At 34.1% G+C, this 24,032-nt stretch overlaps 1 protein-coding gene across 1 annotated transcript in view; it reads left to right on the top strand.

Annotated features, from left to right (window-relative positions):
• The window catches only part of SEMA3A (semaphorin 3A), a 204,055-nt gene that overhangs the window by 123,163 nt on the left and 56,860 nt on the right, over positions 1-24,032 (top strand). Inside the window, exon 6 of the mRNA XM_035020474.1 lies at positions 3,147-3,266. Coding sequence (XP_034876365.1) covers positions 3,147-3,266 — 120 coding nt within the window. The remainder of the gene's footprint in view (positions 1-3,146; positions 3,267-24,032) is intronic.

The raw sequence follows: 24,032 nt of genomic DNA, 5'->3' as shown, positions 1-24,032 counted from the left end.
GTTATAAAACAAGTATACAAATTAAGAGAAACAAATACCTATATATATCCAAATAATGGTTTCTTTTGGTGTTGTTTTGTTATTTCAACTCTCCCCTGAATAGAGTTTACATGTAATAGTGAGTGTAATTATGGATTTTACTTACACTAAAGCAAGCCAAAAAAAAACAAAAAACAAAAAAACCCAAAAATGGTTGGGTGAAATAGGGAAAGGGACTAAATAAACTAATTTTCAGTTATATAGTAAAATAAGTCATGGAGATGTAAAAAAAAAAATGCCATTCTTTACTCTTCCATTTCTTGATTATACCTCCTGTTGGGCATGTTCTATCTGACTACACTCTGATATGAAATTGTTCAGTTTTTCTCTTTTTCATGGTTCTCTTTTTACCTTTCCTGATTTTCATAACCTAACATGTGGTTGAGAGGGCAGTAAGGTTCAACTAATAATTTAATACTTTTGATTTTCCAAGGTAAAGAGGACACAAGGCATCCTGTGGCTGGTGTGGCAACATTAAAATATTTGAAATTAATATGAACATTTTAGGCTGCTTTTACAACACATTTTTAACTAATGCCCTCTTAGTCACACAGATCAAGAAAATAATTTACCTGAAGTTTAAAAATCCATTACATCTATTTATAAATTATTTGTAAAAAGATAAAATATCAACCTTAATAAAAGTGTTATAGTGATTGAAAATAAGTTAAAATTAAGGAGACAGTAGGCATTTACATATTTCAGAGTATCTTTGAAACTCATAGATAGCTTATTCATAGCATTTTTGTGCTTTTAGAATAGGTTTATTTTTTTACCTTGTGGGCAGATAAAATGTTATTGCAACATATGATGATGATAGCTGGTCAGATTTGAACTTGATATGTAATTAGGTGAAGAGAACACAGGATGCTTTTGAATCCCAGAGATACCATATTATGACCATTTTGAACATTATAGAGTACCATTCATTTACCTAGTAATTTGTACTTAATATATCGTCAGACTGTCATTTTTACTTGTCTTCATACACAACAATACAAAATAAATGATCACTATCTTAAAACTCATCTGTAAGAAAAAGTATCTTTTTATTAGTATTTCAAGCTAAAGCTTGGAGTTGTGCAGTGATTTACTCTGCTTAGCTCTTCTCCACTGCCTTGGACATTCTCCAAAGGTTGGTGCATTCAGACATATCAGAGAACCACAGGTTCTACCAAAGGAATTGATTTGAGTTGGAGCACTGAGAACGTCTGTTTTCATTATAAAGCCTTTATTTGTAAGTGAGAATTGGGAGTGTGAACAAAGAATATCACATGAGAAATCAGATTAACAGGATTTTCCCAAAGGCATTTATACTTGAAAATGCACAGGAAGTTTTTTCAGTTTATCTAATAAATGTGAAAATCCTTTGGAAATGATAGTGTTATACAAATGTTTAAGTTATAATTTACTCCTATTTTATTTTGTGATTATTTTTCAAATCAGTGAATGCAGAAACATTAACTTATCCAAATGATCAAGATAATATTTTTTTTTTTAAATTTTATTTATTTATTTGAGAGAGAGAGAATGAGAGACAGAGAGCATGAGAGGGAGGAGAGTCAGAGGGAGAAGCAGACTCCCTGCCGAGCAGGGAGCCCGATGCGGGACTCGATCCCGGGACTCCAGGATCATGACCTGAGCCGAAGGCAGTCGCTTAACCAACTGAGCCACCCAGTCACCCATGATCAAGATAATATTAAGTGTACTATCACTATGGTAGATTATTTAGAGAAAATTTTATATTTTTTTGTTGTTTCATTTTGCTGATAATTCACTAGAGGTAAACAGGCAATAATGTGTTTCCTGGATGAAATAATGGCTGGTACTTTCTGTTTAAGGAAAGAAAATATAATTTTTACAACCTTCAGTTTATTAAAAGCTGGTAGGGTTTAATGTAAAAGGACTAGGATGAAACAGACCTGAGTTTGAACTTTCACCCTTACTTTCCTAAGCATTAGCTGAGCAGCCTTGGGTTTCTTGAACTGGAAAATAGGGATAACATTTACATCATAGGGTTGTTGACAGAACTAAATGAGATCATTTGAAATTGTCAAGCCACTGCCCAGCTGCCCAGCAAACACAGAATGGTATTCAGTAAATATTATGAGTCAGAAAGCACAACAGAATCTTGAACTGTGTCTGTCAAAATTTCCTCCTCTTCACACTTTTTTAAAAAATTTTTTTTATTGTATTTATTTAAGTAAAGTCTCTACACCCAAAACTGGGGCTTGAACTCATGACCTTGAAATCAAGTCATCTGTTCTTCTGACTGAGCCAACCAGGCGCCAGACATATTTCTTTTATATCTGAGACTATGTGATAAACTTGTTTTTAGACTATGTGATAACTTATACTAAGTTAGAACACTTCTCCCACTTGATATATTCAAAAATAAAAGGCATGAAAACAATTTTGAGGAGGAAAATATTCGTCCTAACGTATTGCAAAATCTTATTCATTCAGGCACCACTAAAAAGGAAATATATTGAAATTTTCCATTAAAATAAAAACTATAAGCAATATTTTATGATGGTAGCTTACCCTAATAAATAAGGATTTTAGAAGTGCTGTCGCTTTACACATATAAAAATGTGATGGGCACCTGGGTGACTCAGATGGTTAAGCATCTGCCTTTGGCTCAGGTCATGATCCCAGGGTCCTGGGATCAAGTCCCGCATTGGGCTCCCTGCTTAGCGGGGAGTCTGCTTCTCCCTCTGCCTCTCTCTCTCTGTCTCTTATGAATAAATAAAATCTTTGAAAAAAAAATGTAATGAATATAGTATGCGTTTTTTTCTTTTTTCTCACATCATAGTAGAAAGGAATAAATGTTATGTTTTAGTAATGTCCCCTGAACCATATTTTACTCCATTTTTCGAAGTTCCTACTTAATGAGGAGTCAGATACTTAGTCAGTGAGTGATCATTTACTAAAATATTCATTTCAACAAAGACATAGGATAAAAGTAACTGCCTAATGATGCAGAGAGCATTTCTCTTTTCTTTCTAGCATGGTCTTTACATGAAACTTTTGTGTGTTTTGTTTTGTTTTTCTTTCCTTAATTGAATTAAAGGATGCATATGTGGTTTTATTTTGTCACAACACAGATGGAGAATTATACTCTGGGACTGCGGCTGATTTTATGGGGCGAGATTTTGCGATCTTCAGAACTCTTGGGCACCACCACCCAATTAGGACGGAGCAGCATGATTCCAGGTGGCTCAATGGTAGGTGGTGGGGGCCAGACCCCAGGCATCTTACATAACATGGGTAACTGTACTTGTCAGTGGAGAGCTTTCCTTGTGACTTGAGATTTAGTGTGCAGTTAAACTCATGGTGGTGACTTCATGACTGTGGGTGTGAGAAAATAGGGGAAGAAGAGAAAAGAGAGATTAAAAATTCAGGAAAATAGTTGCTCCATGCCAAAATTGAAGTTTCTCAGTAGTGAACTGTGGAAAGAAAGAGATCTGGGCTGGAGCTGCGGAAGGGAGGCAGTGGAAACAGATAAGATGACTTACCAGTCTTGTCTTACCCAGACACCACAACAAATCTCGTGATGTGGTATTTTTTTCCTCCTGCCCTGAGAGCATCATACACGTTCTTGAATGTTTAAACAAATTGTAATACTAATAACATTACATTGAAAGTGTTTTCAGAATTTCAGAGAACTTTTATTTCCTTTGATTCTCTTTTAATCTTCCTAATATCTTCTCTCAGTTTGTATAGGTGAGAAAATTAAGACTAATGTTTTATCTAAGATTATCTCTAACCCAGTAGTGGAAGATTTGGAACAAGAACCCAGTTTCTTGAACTTCAGGCACTGGCTTCAACTTGATCAAGTTTTTTAGATTTTTTTTACTGTCTTTCTCTTTTTAGTATATAAATAAATTTAATAGAGGAGAAAATGTTCAAAATCTATATGCCTAAAATAAATAAATAAATGACATTTTTATTCAGGTTTTGAACTAAATAATCCTAATCTATCCTTCTCTGTAGAGTTTGTTTGTTTTTTATTATTCACTTTCACATTTATCACAGATTTTTGTAATGGCCCCCACAATATTATCATGTTTTTTATTATTAAATAACTATCTCCATGTATATCTGTCTTCAGTCTTATAAAATAAAGCTGCCCAGACCCTAATCTCCCATCCATGAACTTTTTCGTGGTTTCCTGCCCAGACCCTAATCTCCCATTCATGAACTTTTTCCTGGTTTCCTGGAGTCATGGATGAGCTCCATGAGCTCATGGCTTATAGTCCATCTGTGTTCTCAGTAAGATGTTTGAATATCTCATTCTTTGAATTTCTACCACACCTGTTTTTCCTGCCCTTTTGGGGTACCCAAAATTCCTTTTATCACCTCTCTCATTGGTTTATTAGAGAAAAATCACACTTCTGTGAATTTTGCTGAAACTTCAGGAGACCATGAGTTGTCTGTGATAATTTTTGTTCTCATATATCTCATACTTTAAAGTGACTATTCAAAACATAAAACGTACCTCAAATTACCTCAGTCAGCATCTCTGCCCTGCAGCATTTCTGATCATCCTATTATTTTTTATGTATTAGTATGAATGGTGTGCCTCTTACCTTCCATGCTGCCTTTGCTCTTAATTGTATTGATGTTTTTTTCATAAATTTACCCAATGTACATTTCTTTTGCTGTCTTTCTCTCTCCTTCCCTGATTTCTTCCCCTGACCTGAAAACTTGCTCGTCTGTTCTATCCAGATTCTTCCTTTAATCCTGGTATGATGTAAAGTCCCTGTTTGTCTAAGTCCATAGTATGGTTAGGATCTTGTTTCCTCAACATTTTCACCACCGTTAGCCACCTTAAACCTGAGTTTGAGCCCAGGGAGCTGCTTCTTCCTAAGGCCACTAATAACTTTCTATACCTGTCTTTCAGTCTGTCCATTTGGATGCTATCTCTTGCAATATTTCTCACTGTTAAATAGCCCTTTCTCTTTAAAGTGTCACTTCTCTTAGCTTCCCTCATTTCTTGCTCTGCCAAGTTACCAGTAAGCTTGACATCACTTCCCCATTGTTTGTATCTTAAATGCAGATGATGCCTAAGATCATTCATAATTGAGTACAGACACTGTCGTAATCAAAAGGGTCTGGACATAGAATCAAATATCCATGCTAGGGGTTTCAGGAGGAACAGTGGGTGACCATATGAAAAGTCAGAGGATTCAGCAAGGAAAAAAAAAAAAGATACTGAGATCACCATAAGACCATGTGTGCAAAACTATAAAAGAGCCAAACTCCAACAAAATCCCGGAGAACAATTTTAGAAAATCCACTGTCAATTATTAAACTTTGTATGGAGTCAAAATTAGTGGGGAAAAACTCTTTCAAATTGCTATCTCGTCTATTCTCAAACTGAAATATTTATGTGGGAAGGAAAAATGTTTGTTTTTTATTCATCAAGAAGGAGACTTTGATCTACTAAGAACTCTAAAGGGCATACAGGCTTTCCCTGTCCATGCGAAAGAAAATCCAAGAAGATGGAATAACATAAAGGAGAGTATAGTATCCATTTCATTTTTATGGCCTTGGAGGAAAAAAAGTCATCAAGTTAAAGCTGCTTTTGTGTTGCACACTTACATGTTGACAGCTGAGTCTGAAGAATTTACACTGTGGGAAAGCAGTCATTGTCCACAGCTCTGTACTTCATCTTGCAAATGTGTAGTTCATTTGAGAATTCAGTTATCAGTCTCTCAGCACTAAACGTGAGAACTGATTTTACCAAATTAGCACAAAGGTTACATTTGACAGGGTGCAGAAACCAGAACTGCTGCAAGATGGAGGATGCAGACACATTTGAGATAGAACCAAGGGACTGTGTGAATCGCAAGCCTCCTGAAATTAAATGCCATTCCAGAATAAAATTGGAAACATAATGTTTACATATTCATGCATAAGATAAATGAGCTTGAGGCATCAGCATAGACTACACAATCATTTGTTCTGCCAGAAGTAATAAATACTTGCAAGGTACTTTTGAAAGGTCTTTGGGGCTATTAAAATTAATTTTGGCTCAGGACTTACTTTTCTCAAATCAGTTCAAACCTATTCAATTATTTTGGACGAATCAGTTGCCCTATTTTAGGTGACTTTTAATTTTTGTTCCTGCTAAAGAAAAAAACAAAACCAAATGCCTAGAATTAGATCTTAAAATATCTTGATATTTTTAATGGAATTTCACTATTTTCATAATCACTAAAATTTACATCAGTCAAGGTTTAACTTTAGTTTCATTTTAATAGAAAAAATTAGGAATGAGTAACAATTTTAGATGAAGAAACAGAAGAGAGGTGGAATCTATTGACTTTTACATAACTGCTTTTTAAAAAAGAATTTTTTAAATTAGCCCGAAGGTTAAGGTTACTAGGTGTTAGAACAACTTTTGATTTCAGAAAATGTACTCATACGTGTTTGACATGATGTGCCCAAACTCACTGTTTTTCTTGTGCATTATAAATTCTCTCAATATTATATCATTTTAACTTCATTTAAACTTCAATTCCAATTTCAACTTACTAACAGTGTGAAAATTAGGTACAGTTGTTCTCTGTATATTCATAGTAAGGAAACAAATAAGTTTATGCTTCTGTTATAATAATGATTTCTTAACATTTAGTATGTAAATACTACTACTTAGTTTTTATATGTGGTAGCCATTCATTAGAGCAGATGGATGGCTAACCTACATTTATTTTTCTTTTTGATGGACACTATTTCCAATATTATTTATAAATGTCTTGGACTAATGCTGGGATGCAATGTGATATGGAAGAAAGACTGTAGTCTTTGGAGTAAGACAAAGCTTCACCTTGACTTTACTTTTAATGGGATTATAATACTACTTACCTCTTTTAGAAAACTGACCACATGATAATGTGTAAAAAGTACTAAGTGAATGATCGGCATATAGTAAGCACTTAATAATTGTGAATTTTCTCTGTATCCTTTATCCCACTTCCATTGGGTGGAGCATGCTTAGGAAGCTTTGTCAGACTCATTCTGTGAGTGATTATATTTGAGTCAGGGTGAAAGGGCAGTCAGAGTCGGGTTTAATATATAAAACCACATGGAACCTTGAGAGAGCCAAGGCCCAGTGAACACAAACAGACCTAATTACAGTGCCCAGAGTGTGAGGCCTTCCCACTCATTTCAGGAAGACCTGTTTTCTTTTAGTGGAATTTCCTAAAAGGATCGTGCCTGTGGATAGACCAACCCACTTGCTTTTTTCTGTAATTGAAATGGTATGCAAGTCATCATTCCACTTCCTCTCACTTGTAACACTCATACCAGGATGGCTTGCCCTCATTGGAATCAGCATAGCTTCCTCTGCGGTCACGTACTAGGATATTTCATGTTCTCTAAAGATTCAAGTTTCTCCACAAGACATTTTTATGAAAATAGAACCAAGCAATGTGACCACAAATAATCTATGAGAGCACAAATTAATATTGCATAGTACATAATCTGAAATCACTTGTACAAGTCTTTCGGTGCTCTATTTAATTCTACCATCTTCAACGGCATAAACTGCCAGAGTATCCAGTTGGAAATTTTTATAAGTAAAATGAATTATCTAGCTTTGCATAATGTCAGACTTCTTAATGATGCCAGTCTGAATTATTTCTCTGGCTTAAGTACGTCAATATTATTTTTCCGACCTTGGGAGAAAAAGCCCTCAGGTTGCTTTATTTTATGTTTATATGAACAGATGAGTATCATAGAAGTTGAGTTACCATTCAGTTAAAACAACAACAGCAACCATAAATGTCTTCTTGTTTTCATAGCGTATGAAAGAGCAACAGGAATACCGTCTTTTTTTAACTAATTGCATCTCCTATGAATTATACTCTGTATCCATTAAACATCCTGAGGCATCAATGTAGAGTCACAAATAAATACAATATTTTTGGTTATTTTTACTGAAATCCTGAAACATAGATGTGTAATAGTTCAAAACAATCTGTACCTAAACACAACCAAATAGTTATCTGAGGTTTTTCCCACAGGAATCTATTGCCCAGAAAAATTTTCATACTGAAAAATAATGCATACCCCCCAGAAGTAATCTTTTTTTAAAAAAAAAATACACAGCATGAAATTAGTCTACTCTCCAGATGATGATGAATTTAATAAACTCACTAAATATGCTTTTTCTTTTCATAAGGAGCACAAAGTTACCAAAATATAACTTTATTTGGTCTCTTTTTCTGAGGACCTATTTTCTATGTCATATTTTGTCTAAAGAACATAATCACTTTTAACTGATTTTGCTTGAAATTACATTGCACTAATGAAAAAAATGAATAAAACTTTGGAGTAAAAGTTAACTCATTATTGGCAATGCTTAGAAGATGATTTTAGTTTTTTCAGGCCTCCAAGACAGTGTACCTGAATACAGTTGTTAGGATATGCAATGCTAACTGTTTTCGGTGATGAGCTAAAAAGTACAACATATTAGCCAAAACTTTGAACCCTTATATCAGAATTTATCATTGAATGGTGAAAGTAGAAATATAACATTTAAGGGAATTATTACATTTATTTTAGAGAATCCCACTTTTTAAATTAAAATTGATGAAAATATAGAAAAATGAGACAATATCCTGGAAAATTCTTTAAATTAAAGCCAGCTCCCTATTTCTTCTGGCTTTTAACATTTTTCTCTCTAGTCTTACCATCAATTTAATGAATAGAGAGCCTGTCTATACCAATTTCCTCTTCTAGACTCACTACATTCAGAGCTCACTGGGCCTCAATAGGGATTTACTGCTGACTGGGTAATCTGGGTTCATGTGTGCAGTGACATCAAGCAAGAGATTTACCCGAAGAAGTGGATGCCATGACAATGCGTGTAACCATGGTGTGACCGGCCTCTCTGACATGGCTCTCAAAAGCTTTCCCTCTGTGAAAACAGAAGCCTGTTTGCAAATTAATTAGTTTCTGGCGGCAGCTTGATTGTTGACCCAGAGTTTGTAGAGTGGAAAAACAATCAGATTAGTGTGCTCAGGGTAAAAGACCAGTGTGCAGTTGCGTGTGGCTTGCTCAACTATTGAAACTATGAATGGACTGAAACAAATTCTTTTCTGAGAAGTCTAGGCAGAGGTTAAGTGTGATGAGCCTAGAGCTCCCCAACAGCAGGGGCTGGGGAATTAAAGGATTTTAGCCAGATAAAGCTGAATGACAGCAAGCAAGGCCATTGAATTTTAATGGCATGGATAGTTTTTTGGGGAAAAAAAAAGCAACAACGAAACAAAACACTTCTTACCTTCTAATCACTCTGAGGGGGAAGAATAAATTTTCAATATTATTAAATGTCCACTTGACACAAATACTTCCAGAGTGGTAGATTTCAGAAGCTTTCAGACTGGAAGATTTTAATTATAATGTCTCAAAAGCTATTATGATAATATTAAAATGGGAAAAAGTTACAAAGGAACCTGCCTTTTCATGTAGATAAAATATTTGTTCATGTATATATCCTGTTTCCTGAGGTGTAATCTTCACATGGCTAATAAAATTAAATCTGAATTAAGGAGAAATGTTGATTCCTGAGAATATGTATTATGCTGTTTATTTTTATAAGTATCCAATCAGATAATCATGCCAAGAAATGAAGTCTGCAAGTTTAGGACAAAAAGAAATCCTACATGCAGTTTTTGATGATTCAAATTTGTCTCAGTCAATAAATTATTGTTTACAATTTATTTTGTAAGACTGCCTAACACAATCAGCCATGTATACGCTTTCTTTTCAGATACCATTGTCAGATGTCTCCCTAATAACAGCTCTGATGGCTATCACAATACTTCCCCGTTCAAAAATCGTTTATGTCTCTCAATTTACAAGTGAATTGAATCCAGATTTTGCTGTCAAGTCCTTTATCATCTAATCCTAAATGACTTCTCCAATATTAAACACTAACACACTCAAATCAAATAGAGTTGATTGTCCTCAAATTTACTATCTTTTTCATTTAACCATACCACTCTCCGGGTCGATTTTAATCTTTCCACCTTTGAATCTCAAGAGCACGTAGGTGCTTGCTCATATTTATCGCGGGGCCTCCCACGTTGCCTTACACTCTAGGAAATACCAGGTAAGAAATTCTTGAATGAACCTGCTTTGGAGGCTCTGGAGTCACATTGCTTGAGTTTGTATCCCAGGTCCTTCCATCTACGACCTACACAGCATTGGAGGCAATTCACTTATTTTCATCACCCCTTTATGATTTATAAAACACAGTTGAAACTAATATACTGTTTTTCTGAAGACGCACGAGACAGTCCATGTAAGTTAATAAGAACATTGTCTGATAATACACTCCATGCTCACAACAGCTATGGTTGCCGCCGTTGCTATTTGCAGACAGGCTCCGAACAGTACGTGCGGCACGTCTGGCAGATTCATACGCTGAACCTGCCTGAAGGCGGCGTGCCTTTTTAAATCTGTTCTCAGGCTGTTGTGTTTCAATTGATTGTTGTCATGGGCACTTAGTACATCAAGAACATATAAAATATTTAGCTTTAGTATTAAAATAGCAAATAAAATTTTAGTCAAAATAAGCTTAACAAAATTAGCAGAAGAAATAATGAAGTGATAGACCAAGTTTTTCCAAGTGTTAATAACTTCCCTCTAATAAGTGCAGTAGTCATCACATAAAGAAACCATTAGGTTAATTCTTTATTAAAATTTTTCCAATATAATTAAGAAGAAATTGACTACTTTGATTACTCCAGGAAAATCATTTATCCTGCTCTGTCATAGTTTAGCTTTACATTTTTTCATGTGTGGACATCGTCTATACCCCTTGAGATAGTGGCTAAAAGTGTGGAGTCTGCGGAGCCTGACTGCTTGAGTTGGACACAAGCTGACAACTGTAGATAGCTGGTAGGAGATTTCTGTGCTTCATGTTCCCTTTTTTTTGTAATGTAAACAATATTTTCTCCTCTGTTCAGTAGTTAGGATTATGTATGAGTAAATTCACATAAAGTGTTCGCAAAAGTAACCACTGTTATCAAAACCAGACAAAAGAAGGGGTGCCTGGGTGGCTCAGTTGTTCAAGCATCTGCCTTCAGCTCAGGCCATGATCCCAGGGTCCTGGGATCGAGCCCCATATCGGGCTCCCTGCTCAGCGGGAAGCCTGCTTCTCCCTCTCCCCCCTCCCCCTGCTTGTGTTCCCTCTCTCGCTGTGTCTCTCTCTGTCAAATAAATAAAATCTTAAAAAAAAAAAAGACAAAACAATTCAGTTGATGTTAACTGACTTTATAATGTTATGTACGAATTTTAAGGAATGGAACAATAAGATACCTAAATATGTCAGGTCGTTAAAAATGTAATAGAGTGCACCATCTCTCACTTAACAGCCACATATTTCTAGGAAAGCAATGAAAGTGGCTGAAAAACAAGAACGAAATGATGACGTGGAGTGATGATGACATATGCCTTTCCTTAGACTGACTATGTACATACAGGATTTCTTACACAGACCTAATGATGTCTGTACATTTTGATGGAAGTAACCTACCACTCCTTTGCTTCCAAAAAAAAAAAAAAGTATTTCTTAAACTTAATCACACTAAGTTACTTACACATGAAAGAAAGGCATTATAATGCTCTAAACTTCATATATCAACTAAATATAAATTACAAAATGTTATCCAGAAAAAGGGTCTTTAAAATGTTTTCCCAATAATATTAATAAGGAGGATTTAAGTATGTTTAGATGCCCTTTAAAGGAACATCTTCAAGGGGCGCCTGGATGGTGCATTTGGTTAAGTGTTCAACTCTTGGTTTTGGCTCCCGTCATGATCTCAGAGTCCTGAGATCGAGTCCTGCAACCAGCTTTGCACTCAGCGTGGAGTCTGCTTGAGATTCTCTCCCTCCCTATCCCTCCCCTTCTTCCCCCCCCCCCCCCCCCCCCCCCCCCCCCCCCCCTCACTTCTCTCTCTCTCTCTCCCCCTCACTCTCTAAAATAAATAAAATCTTTAAAAAGAGAGCATTTTCAAGTTAGGATTGTTCATGTCACTCTATACACAAACTAGATTTAAGAAACTAGACAAGAAAAAAATCAAAGCCCCTTCACCTCCCACCCCTACCTCCTACATTCTGCTCTCATCATTCTCTCAGTTTCCTATAGCACTTTTGGATCATCACATAAATTCTGTATGTTAAGCTGTATACCACTATCCATGTGGTACTATATATATATATAGAAGAGAGAGAGATTCAAAAAGAAAGATACACACTTGAAAACTAATTGCAATTCATTAGTAATAATAATTTATAAATTAATATGAGTATAACTTTTATTTATTAGAAATGTAGTTTCTAGTATTTTGCTCAATGATTTGCTAAATTATAACTGTTTTTGGATTTAATGTAAGCTGACAATGTAAGGGACCCATCAAAAATGTGTCTCTTCAATATGTTTATAAATTTGTCTAAATTCACATAAATCTCTTTTGCTCATTTAATTGCTAATAAAAAAGATGCCAGGGTTTCACTTTCAAAGAGACTATCCCACTTACACATTTATAAAATCCTAACATGAGTATATATGGGAAGTAGGTGACAGCAGATTTAGCTTTCCCTTTGGGATCCACATGCCTTTTCTGTTTAACATACAATAGGATTAAGTTACAGCCAGTATAGAATAGTGTTTTCAGTTTATACATTATCTTATGACCCACTTATAATTTAGTGAACTTTTAGTATCTGTGATCCTGAAAGTAAATAATGCCAAGGCTGGTATCCAACTGATAACTGCCACTTAATTGCTTAATATCCATAGAGTCAGTGTTTATCAAATATGTTTCCTAAACACATTTAAGAATAAATGAACAGGGGCGCCTGGGTGGCTCAGTTGGTTAAGCGACTGCCTTCGGCTCAGGTCATGATCCTGGAGTCCCTGGATCGAGTCCCGCATCGGGCTCCCTGCCGAGCAGGGAGCCTGCTTCTCCCTCCGACCCTCCCCCCTCTCCTGTGCTCTGTGTCTCTCTCATTCTCTCTGTCTCAAATAAATAAATAAAATCTTTAAAAAAAATAAATAAATGAACAAATTGTACAAATGTTTTGCAGGACAAAAGCAATCTTGTAAGTCACATGAAAATAAATGAATTCTGAAGATAGGCAACAATAACACATGGATTATCATCAAACATTACTCATTTTGGGGTGAATTAAAGGGAAAGAAACTAGTTATACTGAAAATTCACAGTATAGGATTTGGACTTACAGGGCTAGGCTGAACCAACAAGGTGTAGGACACCTTTCATCAATTACTTTCATGTGTTTGCAGTAATCATGAAATATTTTGATTGAAGAGAAATTATTGTAGTGGGATAATGCTGTTTGCCATAAGAAAACTAATGACTGCCCTTCCTGTGATGTCATTGCTGTTGATTTCCTTTAAATAAAAGGAGAAAAATCACATTCCTTCATAGTTACCAAGGTAAATATAGCCAACTCTGATCAGCCAATCAGTGCCCAAATTAAGAAAATTGTAGTGAAGTTGCCTTTGAAAGACCTTGAGATAATTATGTGTTAATGAATCTTAAAATGTGAACTAATTTTCCATCTTTTATCCAAGCTGAAACTATTTTTATTTCCTTCCTTCTTCATTAATTTCTGAGTGAGAGCAACTTGTAGACAGCAATTGAAAAGACTGGCTGGAACTAGGAACACGGTAGCATGAAATAGGAAAATAATGGCAGACTGTTAACAGGTCCAGCTTTGATGCTGTGCAGTGCGGAAGTCATTTGGTAGTGATACAGCAAAGACAGCACCAAAGAAGAAGGTAGCCATGTTATGAAGATTGGCAGAATCTTTACTAAAATTTATTAGCACTTTAATTTTGTCATTTTGATTTTGTAAAAATGTGTTGCGACTCCACTTAGCAGTACTGCCTGTAAGCCTACTCATGAATTCCCAAACTCTTCATCCTTGCAAGGATCATAGTTATTAATAGTTGTTACTAGTATGTTCGTAAAGAATGTTCTGGTAATAGCAAAATGAAACTTCTAATATACTTTTTTTAAAATTTTATTTTATTTTATTATGTTATGTTAATCAGCATACATTACGTCATTGGTTTTTGATGCGGTGTTCCATGATTCATTGTTTGCGTATAACACCCAGTGCTCCGTTCAATACATGCCCTCTTTAATAAAAAAATGTTCTTTAAAAAAACAAATCTGCCCACCGGATAGAGCCTGCAAAGAAAGCAAAAGGGGAAGGAGAAATAAAGGGAAAAAAGAGCAATTCCTAATGGTAAATAATAACTTCCTGATTAGTTGTCTCCATCCCTCAACCATAAGAAACAACCTATCACACTAATAAAGTTAATAGTACACAAACCAAAATAGAAATACCCCTAAAACTATACCATAAGATCTCCTTTCCAACAAAGGTCTGTCCCTGAAGTTTGTAATGTAAGTTAGATGTGATACATACTAAAGAATTTTTTCATAGTTCTGAGCATTGCAAAATGTTAGTAGAATGTATAAGAATTCCTGAAAATACTCAGATTGCCATTTTATTTCTTAATATATGATGATCAGCAAAAACAATTAAGATACTATGTAATATGATAAAGGTAAAATAGCTACATTTCAATGGGAAGTTAAGAGATCACTTTTAGGCAGAGATTAAACCAATTTAATAGCTGTTTATTTTTACAAAATAAAATGTATTTTCTGTTTTTAATGAGTATTTTTAGTCTCCCCAAGTCTAGTCCCTTTTCATCTCAGTGAACAGTATTTCCATTTCTCTATACATAACTCAAGTTCATCACTCATCCCAGTTACTGACATACAATGCTATTCTCTCCTTTTCCCCTGCAGTTCTATTCTAAGTCCTCCTAGATTAATGATAATAGCACAGTGAATAGCTAGCTACCAACATATTACTTTGGGCAACTTCCATTTTCTCCATGCATTAAGCGCTCTCTAGGTACCAAGAACTGTTATAAGAAACAGAGCTGAGTAAGAGCAATCCCTGCCCTCCAAGATAATACTTACAGAACTTTTTATAAGTGAAAAACCCTAAAAGTGGGATCAGATGCATGTATTTCCAAGATGTCTTAATATCGTAAAACCATTGTTTAAAGGGAGGGGGTACTATCCATTTTTCTTTCAAGGAAACAAATTTTTTATTCAGTTGATTTTCAGACTTTCATTCAGTATCAAAGCCACTGACTGCTTGAGGCTTTCACTATAAAATGATAGCAACATATAACAATTTATGAGGGAGGCTGTCTTTTGTCCGTACACCTACCATCTTCTCTTAGAGACTGTGTGTATAAGAGAGTTCCAAAAAATTAAGAAATTGGAAACCCTTTTAAGTTTTAAGGAAAAAGAATACAAATCTGTCAGAATCAGAAAAAACTGTAGATAAGATGACACAGGTTTTAATAATATGTTATTTTAATGTCAGTTATTCCTAATTTTATACAGATGGCCAACAGACACATAAAAAGACGCTCAGTATCACTGATCATCAGGGAATTATAAATCAAAACTACAGCGAGATATCGCCTTACACCTGTCAGAATGGTTAAAATCAACAACACAAGAAGCAACAGGTGTTGGTGAAGATATGGGGAAAGGGGAACCCTCTTACACTGTTGGTGGGGATGCAAACTCTGGAAAACAGTAGAAGTTGCCCCCAAAACTTAAAAATAGAACTACCCTATGATCCAGTACTAGTAAGTACTATTAGGCGTTTGCCCAAAGAATACAAAAATACTAATTCAAAGGGCTACATGTACCCCCAAAGTTTATGGCAGCATTATCTATAGTAGCCAAATTATGGAAACAGCCCAAGTGTCCATCAACTGATGAATGGATTAGGAAGATGGGGGTATATATATATTTCTTGTTATGTGGTCTAAGAAATATATTCTAATAATATGTAATTATATTGGACTCAGAATATTGTTCAGATAATGGTTCTATGTATTTTTTAATAGTTATTTCATTTGAAATTGGAGGTCCACCAAAAAGTAAAACTAATTTCAATTTAATCCATATTAAAGACATTAGAAACCATTTCTTACTGTTACTAAAATAAAATGGCTAACCCTGTACTTATTAAAAAAAAGTTGGGAGTTCTTGATTAGGTATCTGTAGAAACAACTTTATATTAGTACTCAAAATACGTAATCATTCTTTAAGCAGAAACAACTGGAAAGAGTTGCAAAAACAAAAGACAAAAAAGGTAAGAATAGTGTTAATAGAGTACCTGCACTGAGCAAAAAGTGAAAATTGATATAAGCATCAGAAGCAATTTTAAATTGGATTCACCACACTGTAGATGCTGTGACATTGTTATTACACTGAATATTTGAAAGTTTTAATAATAATTAAAGCAATAATTTGAAAAATTGATGTCCTTACCTAAGGAAATAATTGAAATAATCATGAAAAGGTAAAATCCTGTACTTGCATAGAAATTTATGCTTTTCACAGTGCTTCCTATAAAACTACTTCATCCTCCCCAAAACCCTGTGAAATAGAAAACTGCAAGTAATAAAATTTAAGCAACTTACAAGAGGATAGTAGTAACCTGCTGTTGAGACTAGACCCATGTCTTCTGAACTCTCGGCTCTGTTCTCTGACATGTTCATTACAGTATTTACCATTTTAAACTTTGTGTATTTCTGTTCTTTGCTAAAGATTTTACACACAGGAAATGTTTATCAAGTTAGAGACTGGGAAAATACAGGCGCATCCATTTTTAAAAAGCAAAGATTTGCCAGGGTTAAAGGATTTTATCCTATAATGGTTCATAGAATGAATTGTGTTATTTATGCATAGCTTTAATCACTGAAGTCTTGTTGGTATATACCTTTGTTGCTAAGAGTTTGGCCCTTGGACGAGCAGCATATGAATCTCTGGGAGCTCGTTAGCAAAGCAAAATCTCAGAGCCTACCCAGACCCTCTGAATCAGAATCTGCCCTCTATCAAGATCCTACATTAAAATTTGAGAAGGACTAGACTAAAACATATTACAAAGTATATTACATCTTTGCTTGTTAAAGAGACAGACATAATGGTTTTGTTCCAGTCTTCCTGGGTAGACTATCTTATATCTCAGCTTAAATTCACAGCACACAAGAATGTGTATGTGTGCTTGTGTGTATTCTTTGGTTCGATTAAATTACTGCTCTTGATGTGGTCTAATCTGAACTCTCCAATTCCTCTAATCAGCCTTCTGAAATTAGTGGTTTTTGCTTCCATTTAAACTGGGGAGATATAAGTACTAGCCACATGTGTCCTTTGAACAGGTTGGCTGGAATTTCAAGCACCAATCACTGATAAGAACTTTATGTAAGGCTAGTAGGACCTACCCTTACCCTGCTTGAATCCATTCTGCTGAGACAGTGTCCGATGAATGCAACTGGCAGCACGTTTACCATAGCCCATAAAATCTCCCACAACTACATGTCTTGCTAAATGTTGAGAATCAAAAAAAAAATTGTGGTAGAGGTGGTGACTTTTAGTGTTCAGTGAAGCCCCAAATAGTTAAAAAAAAAAAACAAACTTGTTTTCAAAACAGTTATTATAAATTAACTGTCTTTCACTACAGCTGGACTAATACTAATAATATTTTAAATAATAAAACAGATTGGAAAATAGCAACATAGAATTAAAACATGTGATAACTGTTATTTTCCTCTAAACATCTTTTTGTCAAAGCATCCAGTAAATAAAAATTGGGTAGATTTTTAGTGCAAAGAAACAGAATAAAACCCAAATAAAAAACCAAAAATTATACATTTATGTTATAACTTTAAATTTTGTATTACAACCTAAAATGTTAAATTATAGGGGTGTGTGTGTGTATATATATATATATATATTTGATTTTATATGTTATATATTTATATATACAAATATATGATTTTATCATAAAATATGATCTTAGATGTAATAGAACCCTTCTGATTAAAAAACAACTTTCCAAATTTCATATAAATATAACTAACAACTTTTTCACTCTTTAGTTCATATAGATGCATCCTAAAAACAAAACTAAAAATAAGGGAAGTTGTTTTGTTAAAATAACAATAATTGTTTGTTTTCAATACAGTGTGAATAGGAAAGTACAAAAAAATAGTAACTAATGTAAAATTTGAATTTTTTTTCTTAAGGGATAAGATCGTGCAAATTAAACAGGGTGCATAATAAGAGTTGTTCTGTGCAAATTCTAATTACTTTGAAATTATGCTATAAATTATCTTCTTTTCTGCCTTGAATTTCCTTTCCTATATAATTAAACATTTTCAAGAATCAAAACTATTATTGTCTCTTAAGAACAAAAGCCATAGAAACTGCTAATTATATCACAGTTGAACATGTTTTTCTTCTTTGAAGAGATCCTGAATTTCCAGCATTTTTAAGAACACTGTCTGACCAGAGTATGATAAAAATGCTGAAGGTCTGCTAGTGTTGCAATCAGGATAATTAGTTTCTATCTATAATAACATTCATGTTATTAAAATGTTGCCAAGGTCTGTGTCAAATAAAAATTGACCTAAATCTTCTCTGATCCCTAAATCATTATTTTATTTTAAGAATCAGGCCACATTCTTATACAATTTTTCTTTTCCCTAGACCCCAAGGGCCTAATCAGAGGCAACTCACAGGAAACGCCCCCTGTCAATGCCGTCCTTGAATGAGGGCTCGAATTATTACCATATCCCAGGAAATGGGCAGATATCAAAAAGGACATTTTCCCATTTCACTTATAAAATTGACTTTATTTCAAAGAGTAAAAAAAGTTTTGTGAGATCACATATTGAGAAATTTTTTGACAAAGTAAATTTTATGATTATATGAAAATTAGCTTTTTTTCTGAATAAAACTGTTACTGGAGGGCGCCTGGGTGGCTCAGTAGGTTAAGCGACTGCCTTCGGCTCAGGTCATGATCCTGGAGTCCCAGGATCGAGTCCTGCATCGGGCTCCCTGCTCGGCGGGGAGTCTGCTTCTCCCTCTCCCACTCCCCGTTTGTGTTCCCTCTCTCGCTGTGTCTTTCTCTGTCAAATAAATAAATAAAATCTTTAAAAAAAAAAAAAAACTGTTACTGGAATTCATAAATTCCAGTTTTGCCATCTGTAGATTCTGAAGTACTTTTCAGTGAAAACAAAAATAAGCAGAAATTGAGTTTACACCTAAATATTAAGATAATTTAATTGAAAAAACTTAAATTGGTATTATATATTTGTTTTTGTTTTTATATTGCTTAGTGGTTTTGTTTGTTTGTTTTGGACCAAAATTGCAATGTCAGTTTAACTTTGGATCATGTATAAAAATGTGTGTGAGAAAGTTATATGAAACCTTTAAGAAATGTCTCAGAACGTGGACAAAGATAAAAAGGTTTTCAAGGCATTCAAGTCATATGGTGCCTATGGTATTGCTAATAACAATATTGGACAAAAAGGAAAACTAGAAACAAAAACATTTATGACTCTCCAAATACTCCAAATAAATGTATGAAATCAATTCTAGTATTACAAGGATGATTCAATAATAGGAAATCTTTTAAATCATTACCTTAATATTTTTATTTTTTTAAGACTTTATTTATTTATTTGACAGAGAGAGCGAGAGCAGGAACACAAGCAGGAGGAGTGCGAGAGGGAGAAGCAGGCTTCCTGCGGAGCAGGGAGCCCGATGCGGGGCTCAATCCCAGGACCCTGGGATCATGAGCTGAGCTGAAGGCAGACGCTTAACGACTGAGCCACCCAGGCGCCCCTACCTTAATATTTTAAAAATAGAATATATGCTTTATCTTGTTTAATGTTGAAAAATAAGGTAAATCAAATGACTTTTTCTGATTAATTAAAATATGTTAGCTCAGAGTAAAAGAAAATGTTCTTAACATAATAAGAAAAAGTTGGATCCCAATTAAAGTTCTTAATGCACAGAAACACTATTAATTTAGGTAATAATGTTATAATTATTTTTTAATAATAAACTCTATTTTTTAGAGCAGTTTTAGTTAGGTTTGCAGCAAACTTAAGTGAGATTCCCATGTAACCCTACTTCCACACATGCATAGCTTCCCTCATTATCTGCATCCCCCTACCAGAGTAATACTTTGTTACAGTTGGTAAACCTACACATTATAACCTATATGTCATTATCACCCAAAGTCCATAGTTTACATTAGGGTTCACTCTTCGTGTTATCCATTCTGTGGATTTGGAAAAGTGTATATAATGATGTGCATCCACCATTCTAGTGCCATACAGAGAAGTTTCACTAATTTAAAAATCCTCTGTGCTCAGCCTGTTTGTTCTCCCTATTCCCTAACTCCTGGCAAAGACTCCTCTTCTTACTGTCCCCATAGTTTTGTTCTTTCCAAAATGTCAAGTAGTTGGAAACACACAGTATGTAACATTTTTAGATTGGCTTCTTTTGCTTACTAATATGCATTTAAGTTTCCTCTATATCTTTTAATGGCTTTACAGCTCATTTCTTTATAACCTTGAATAATCTTACGTTGTCTGGATGCAAAATAGTTTATCCACTCACCTACTGAAGCACATCTTCGTGGCTACCAACTTTTGGCAATTCTGAATAAAACTGCTATAAACATCTATGTGGAGGATCTTGTGTGGATATAACTTTTCACTTCCTGTGGGTCAACCAAGGAGCGTGATTACTAGGCCATATGGTAACATTATGTTTAGTTTTGTAAAAACAACAATAACAACAACAAAAACCAAATGATCTTCCAAAGTGGCTGTACCATTTGGACTTCCCACCAGCATTGAATGGGAGAGTTCCTGTTGCTCCATATCGTCACCAGCGTTTGACATTGTCAGCATTATGGATTTTGACCATTCCAATAGGTGTATACTGGTATCTTGTTTTAATTTGTAGTTTCCTAATGACGTGATGTGGAGCATCCCCGCAGGCACCCCAAAATGCATCTTAAAAGTATATAGTTTTTCTTATTTTAAATGTTACCAATGAGTGAGCTATGACTGTGGATTGGAGAAAGAGTTGAAAGGAGATACTGTTATGTTTTTCTTTCTTCTCAGAGAGATTTAAATCATACCTGTACTATATCTCTTTGGTGTGGTGATTTTTTTTTAGTTTCTTGCTTAAGCACTAAAACTTCTAAAAAATAAATCACCCACACATAAATGCACTTGTTTCATCTCATTTAATAAAGCAGAGTAAGCACACTGTCTAAAAAATTTGATGAACTTTCTGGCCAAGAGAAGAAAACGTGCTCTAATTTAGAATGAGGTGAGTCAGGAATTCCATTTCTTGAACCATTACCAATTTTCTCTTTAAGAGGAAGTTTTAGTGTGAAGTCATTATTCAGTAAGATCATATAAATTATTTGTAATCATGGAGCACTGACTTCTCTAAATAGAAAGTCCTGTTTTCTTTGGATGTAGAAAATGAAAGTTTGCAGCCTTGGTTTTCTTCATCTGAGTTTGAAATTTATTTTTATTTTGTAGTGTATGCAAAATATTGTAATTACTTTATGACCATGGACTTCATTGAAAACATGATTTTGTATTTAGAGAGCATATTCCATTTAATTTCATGTTGAAATCTCCTCAAATGAAAAAATACTAAAGGACAATTGTCCTTTTTTCCAAACCTTTTTAATTTTATAGAATTTTATTGGGAAAAAATTCTGTATTAAGTCCTTGCTGTCTTTAAATGTAATGAAAATTAATATCCAAATTATTACTTGCAAGAACATGTATATTGTGTGTGTGTGGTGGGTGTATGCATGTGTGTAGCCGTTATGAGGTAATAAAAAAAATACTGGAGATATTTCCTCTGTGAAATTCCATCTGATCTTCTCAAAATACAAATGATCTAATCTAATCATACAGTAGTTTATACTTAACATAATTCAAAGACATAATAAATGTAAATGTTCAAAGGACAGTTTATGATGATGGATGAGTGCATTCATGGTATGAATTTATTTGGGATCTAATACAAGGAAGCATCTATAAATATTGCAGCTTCCTGCAGTTAAGAGGGACTAAATAGTCAAAAATTATGGAAATGCCTAAAAACATTATAGTTTAGGTAACTAGATTAAATCTTAAAGACATCAAAATATTTCTAATTCATATTTAACATGATAAAACACAGACCTCTAAACCATTGTACATAGTGTACTTGTAAATAACAGGACATCATATGCAACTCCCAAAATCTGCAGTGGAAAAAGTCACTATAATATATAGTGAATAAGGTGCATGATTATATCATTCCCACATTGAAATATTGAACAATTGCTTCTCTTATAATCAGTCAATCAAAAAGACCACATATTTACAAGTTAAGGGGGTGGAAACATAGATCATATTTTGATAGATAATTAAGAAATCATTAAATAATAATAAAAAATAGCATCTGGGTGGTTCAGTCAGTTGAACATCTGACTCTTGGTTGTGGCTTAGGTCATGATCTCAGGGTCATGAGATGGAGCCCTGAATCTGGCTCTGTGCTTAGGCTGGGGGGTGGGGAGTCGGTAGGTGGGGTGGGGGCTGTGGTCTGCTTGAGATTCTCTCCCTCTCCCTTTGTCCCTCCCCCCACTCATACGCACATTCAAGGTGCTTTCTCTCTCTAAAATAAATCTTTCAAAATAAATAAGAAGAAAATAGTCATATGAACTCCTGATATATCCATTTAGTAAAATTAGATTAATATTTCAATCACTCCTTAAAAACTACTTTGTACTAAGCATTATGTTCCTGTAATTTGAGAAATTCAGAAAGACAATTAATTGTAAGATATACATGATAGATAAATTAATCAGCAAAAAAGAAAAAAAACAAGCACAAAATATATTTTCCTAAAAACACATACACACACATAAAGTATTTATTACTAATTTACTTTCCAAATATAATTCTACAACATGTAGATAATCATATTATAAAAATGTTCCCGTTTGAATAGGTGAGGTTAAATACCATAATATTTAAGTAAAAAGAACATACATGCTGTCCAGATATAGAAAACTAACCATACATTGAAGATTTTACTATACCAAATTTACATCTTACAAAAATCTGAGTTATGCTTGGAGCTCAAGCTCAGTTATATTTGAATTTCTTGATTTTGCTGCAGTGTGAGTTTAAGACTGAGCTGTAAAAATAAGTATTAATGTAAAAAAAAAGTAAACTATTTTATTCACCATCCATAACAATTATTTATTTTTTTTTTTTACTTTCTTAATTTTATTTTAATCCTTATATGTACCTAATCCTTACATGTACCTAAGCTAGGAAAAAAAATACTACTTTTTAAAAGCTTTCAGGAGGCAGAGAAGTATTTTTTCAATTATTTTTCTATGAAAAATTTCAAATACAAGAAATTGGAATAATTAACAGTATATAGTTCGGGTCGTTGTTCTCCACCTAGATTCTACAAATTTTCAATTTATAATTTATTACATATATATCTATCCATCCATTCCTCTTCATCCATCAACCACCTTTTTTTTTATGAATTCAAAGTAGATTACAGACATCAGAACACCTTTCTTATATGATTAACAGTGATATGTGTTCAATATTTGTTTATGGATATTTTCTATTCAGATAAAATTTACATACAATGAATTACACTAATCTTAAGTGTACTATTCAGTGACAATTTGACAAATGATAAATGTCTATAACCCAAATGCCTATCAAGGTATGGAACACTCCAGGAAGTTTTCTCATGTGCTTTCCCAGTGAGTCCCCCATACCCTTGTCCCCAGAGGAACCCACTGTGCTGAATTTTCCACAGTAGATTATTCTAGAATAAAATAGAATAGAAATTCCTATAAATGAATTTATACAGTATGTACTCTCTTATTGTAATGTTTTTTAAGTCCATCATGTCACTACATGTATCAGTAATTTGTTCTTTTTTATTTCTGAGTAGTATTTAATTGTATGGATATACCACACTGTGTTGTTTTCCTAGTGA

This window comes from Mirounga leonina, unplaced genomic scaffold (genome assembly GCF_011800145.1).
Source record: "Mirounga leonina isolate KUSES-001 unplaced genomic scaffold, KU_Mleo_1.0 Mir_174, whole genome shotgun sequence".
NCBI lineage: Eukaryota > Metazoa > Chordata > Mammalia > Carnivora > Phocidae > Mirounga > Mirounga leonina.
This window is presented reverse-complemented; position numbering and strand designations above follow the sequence as displayed.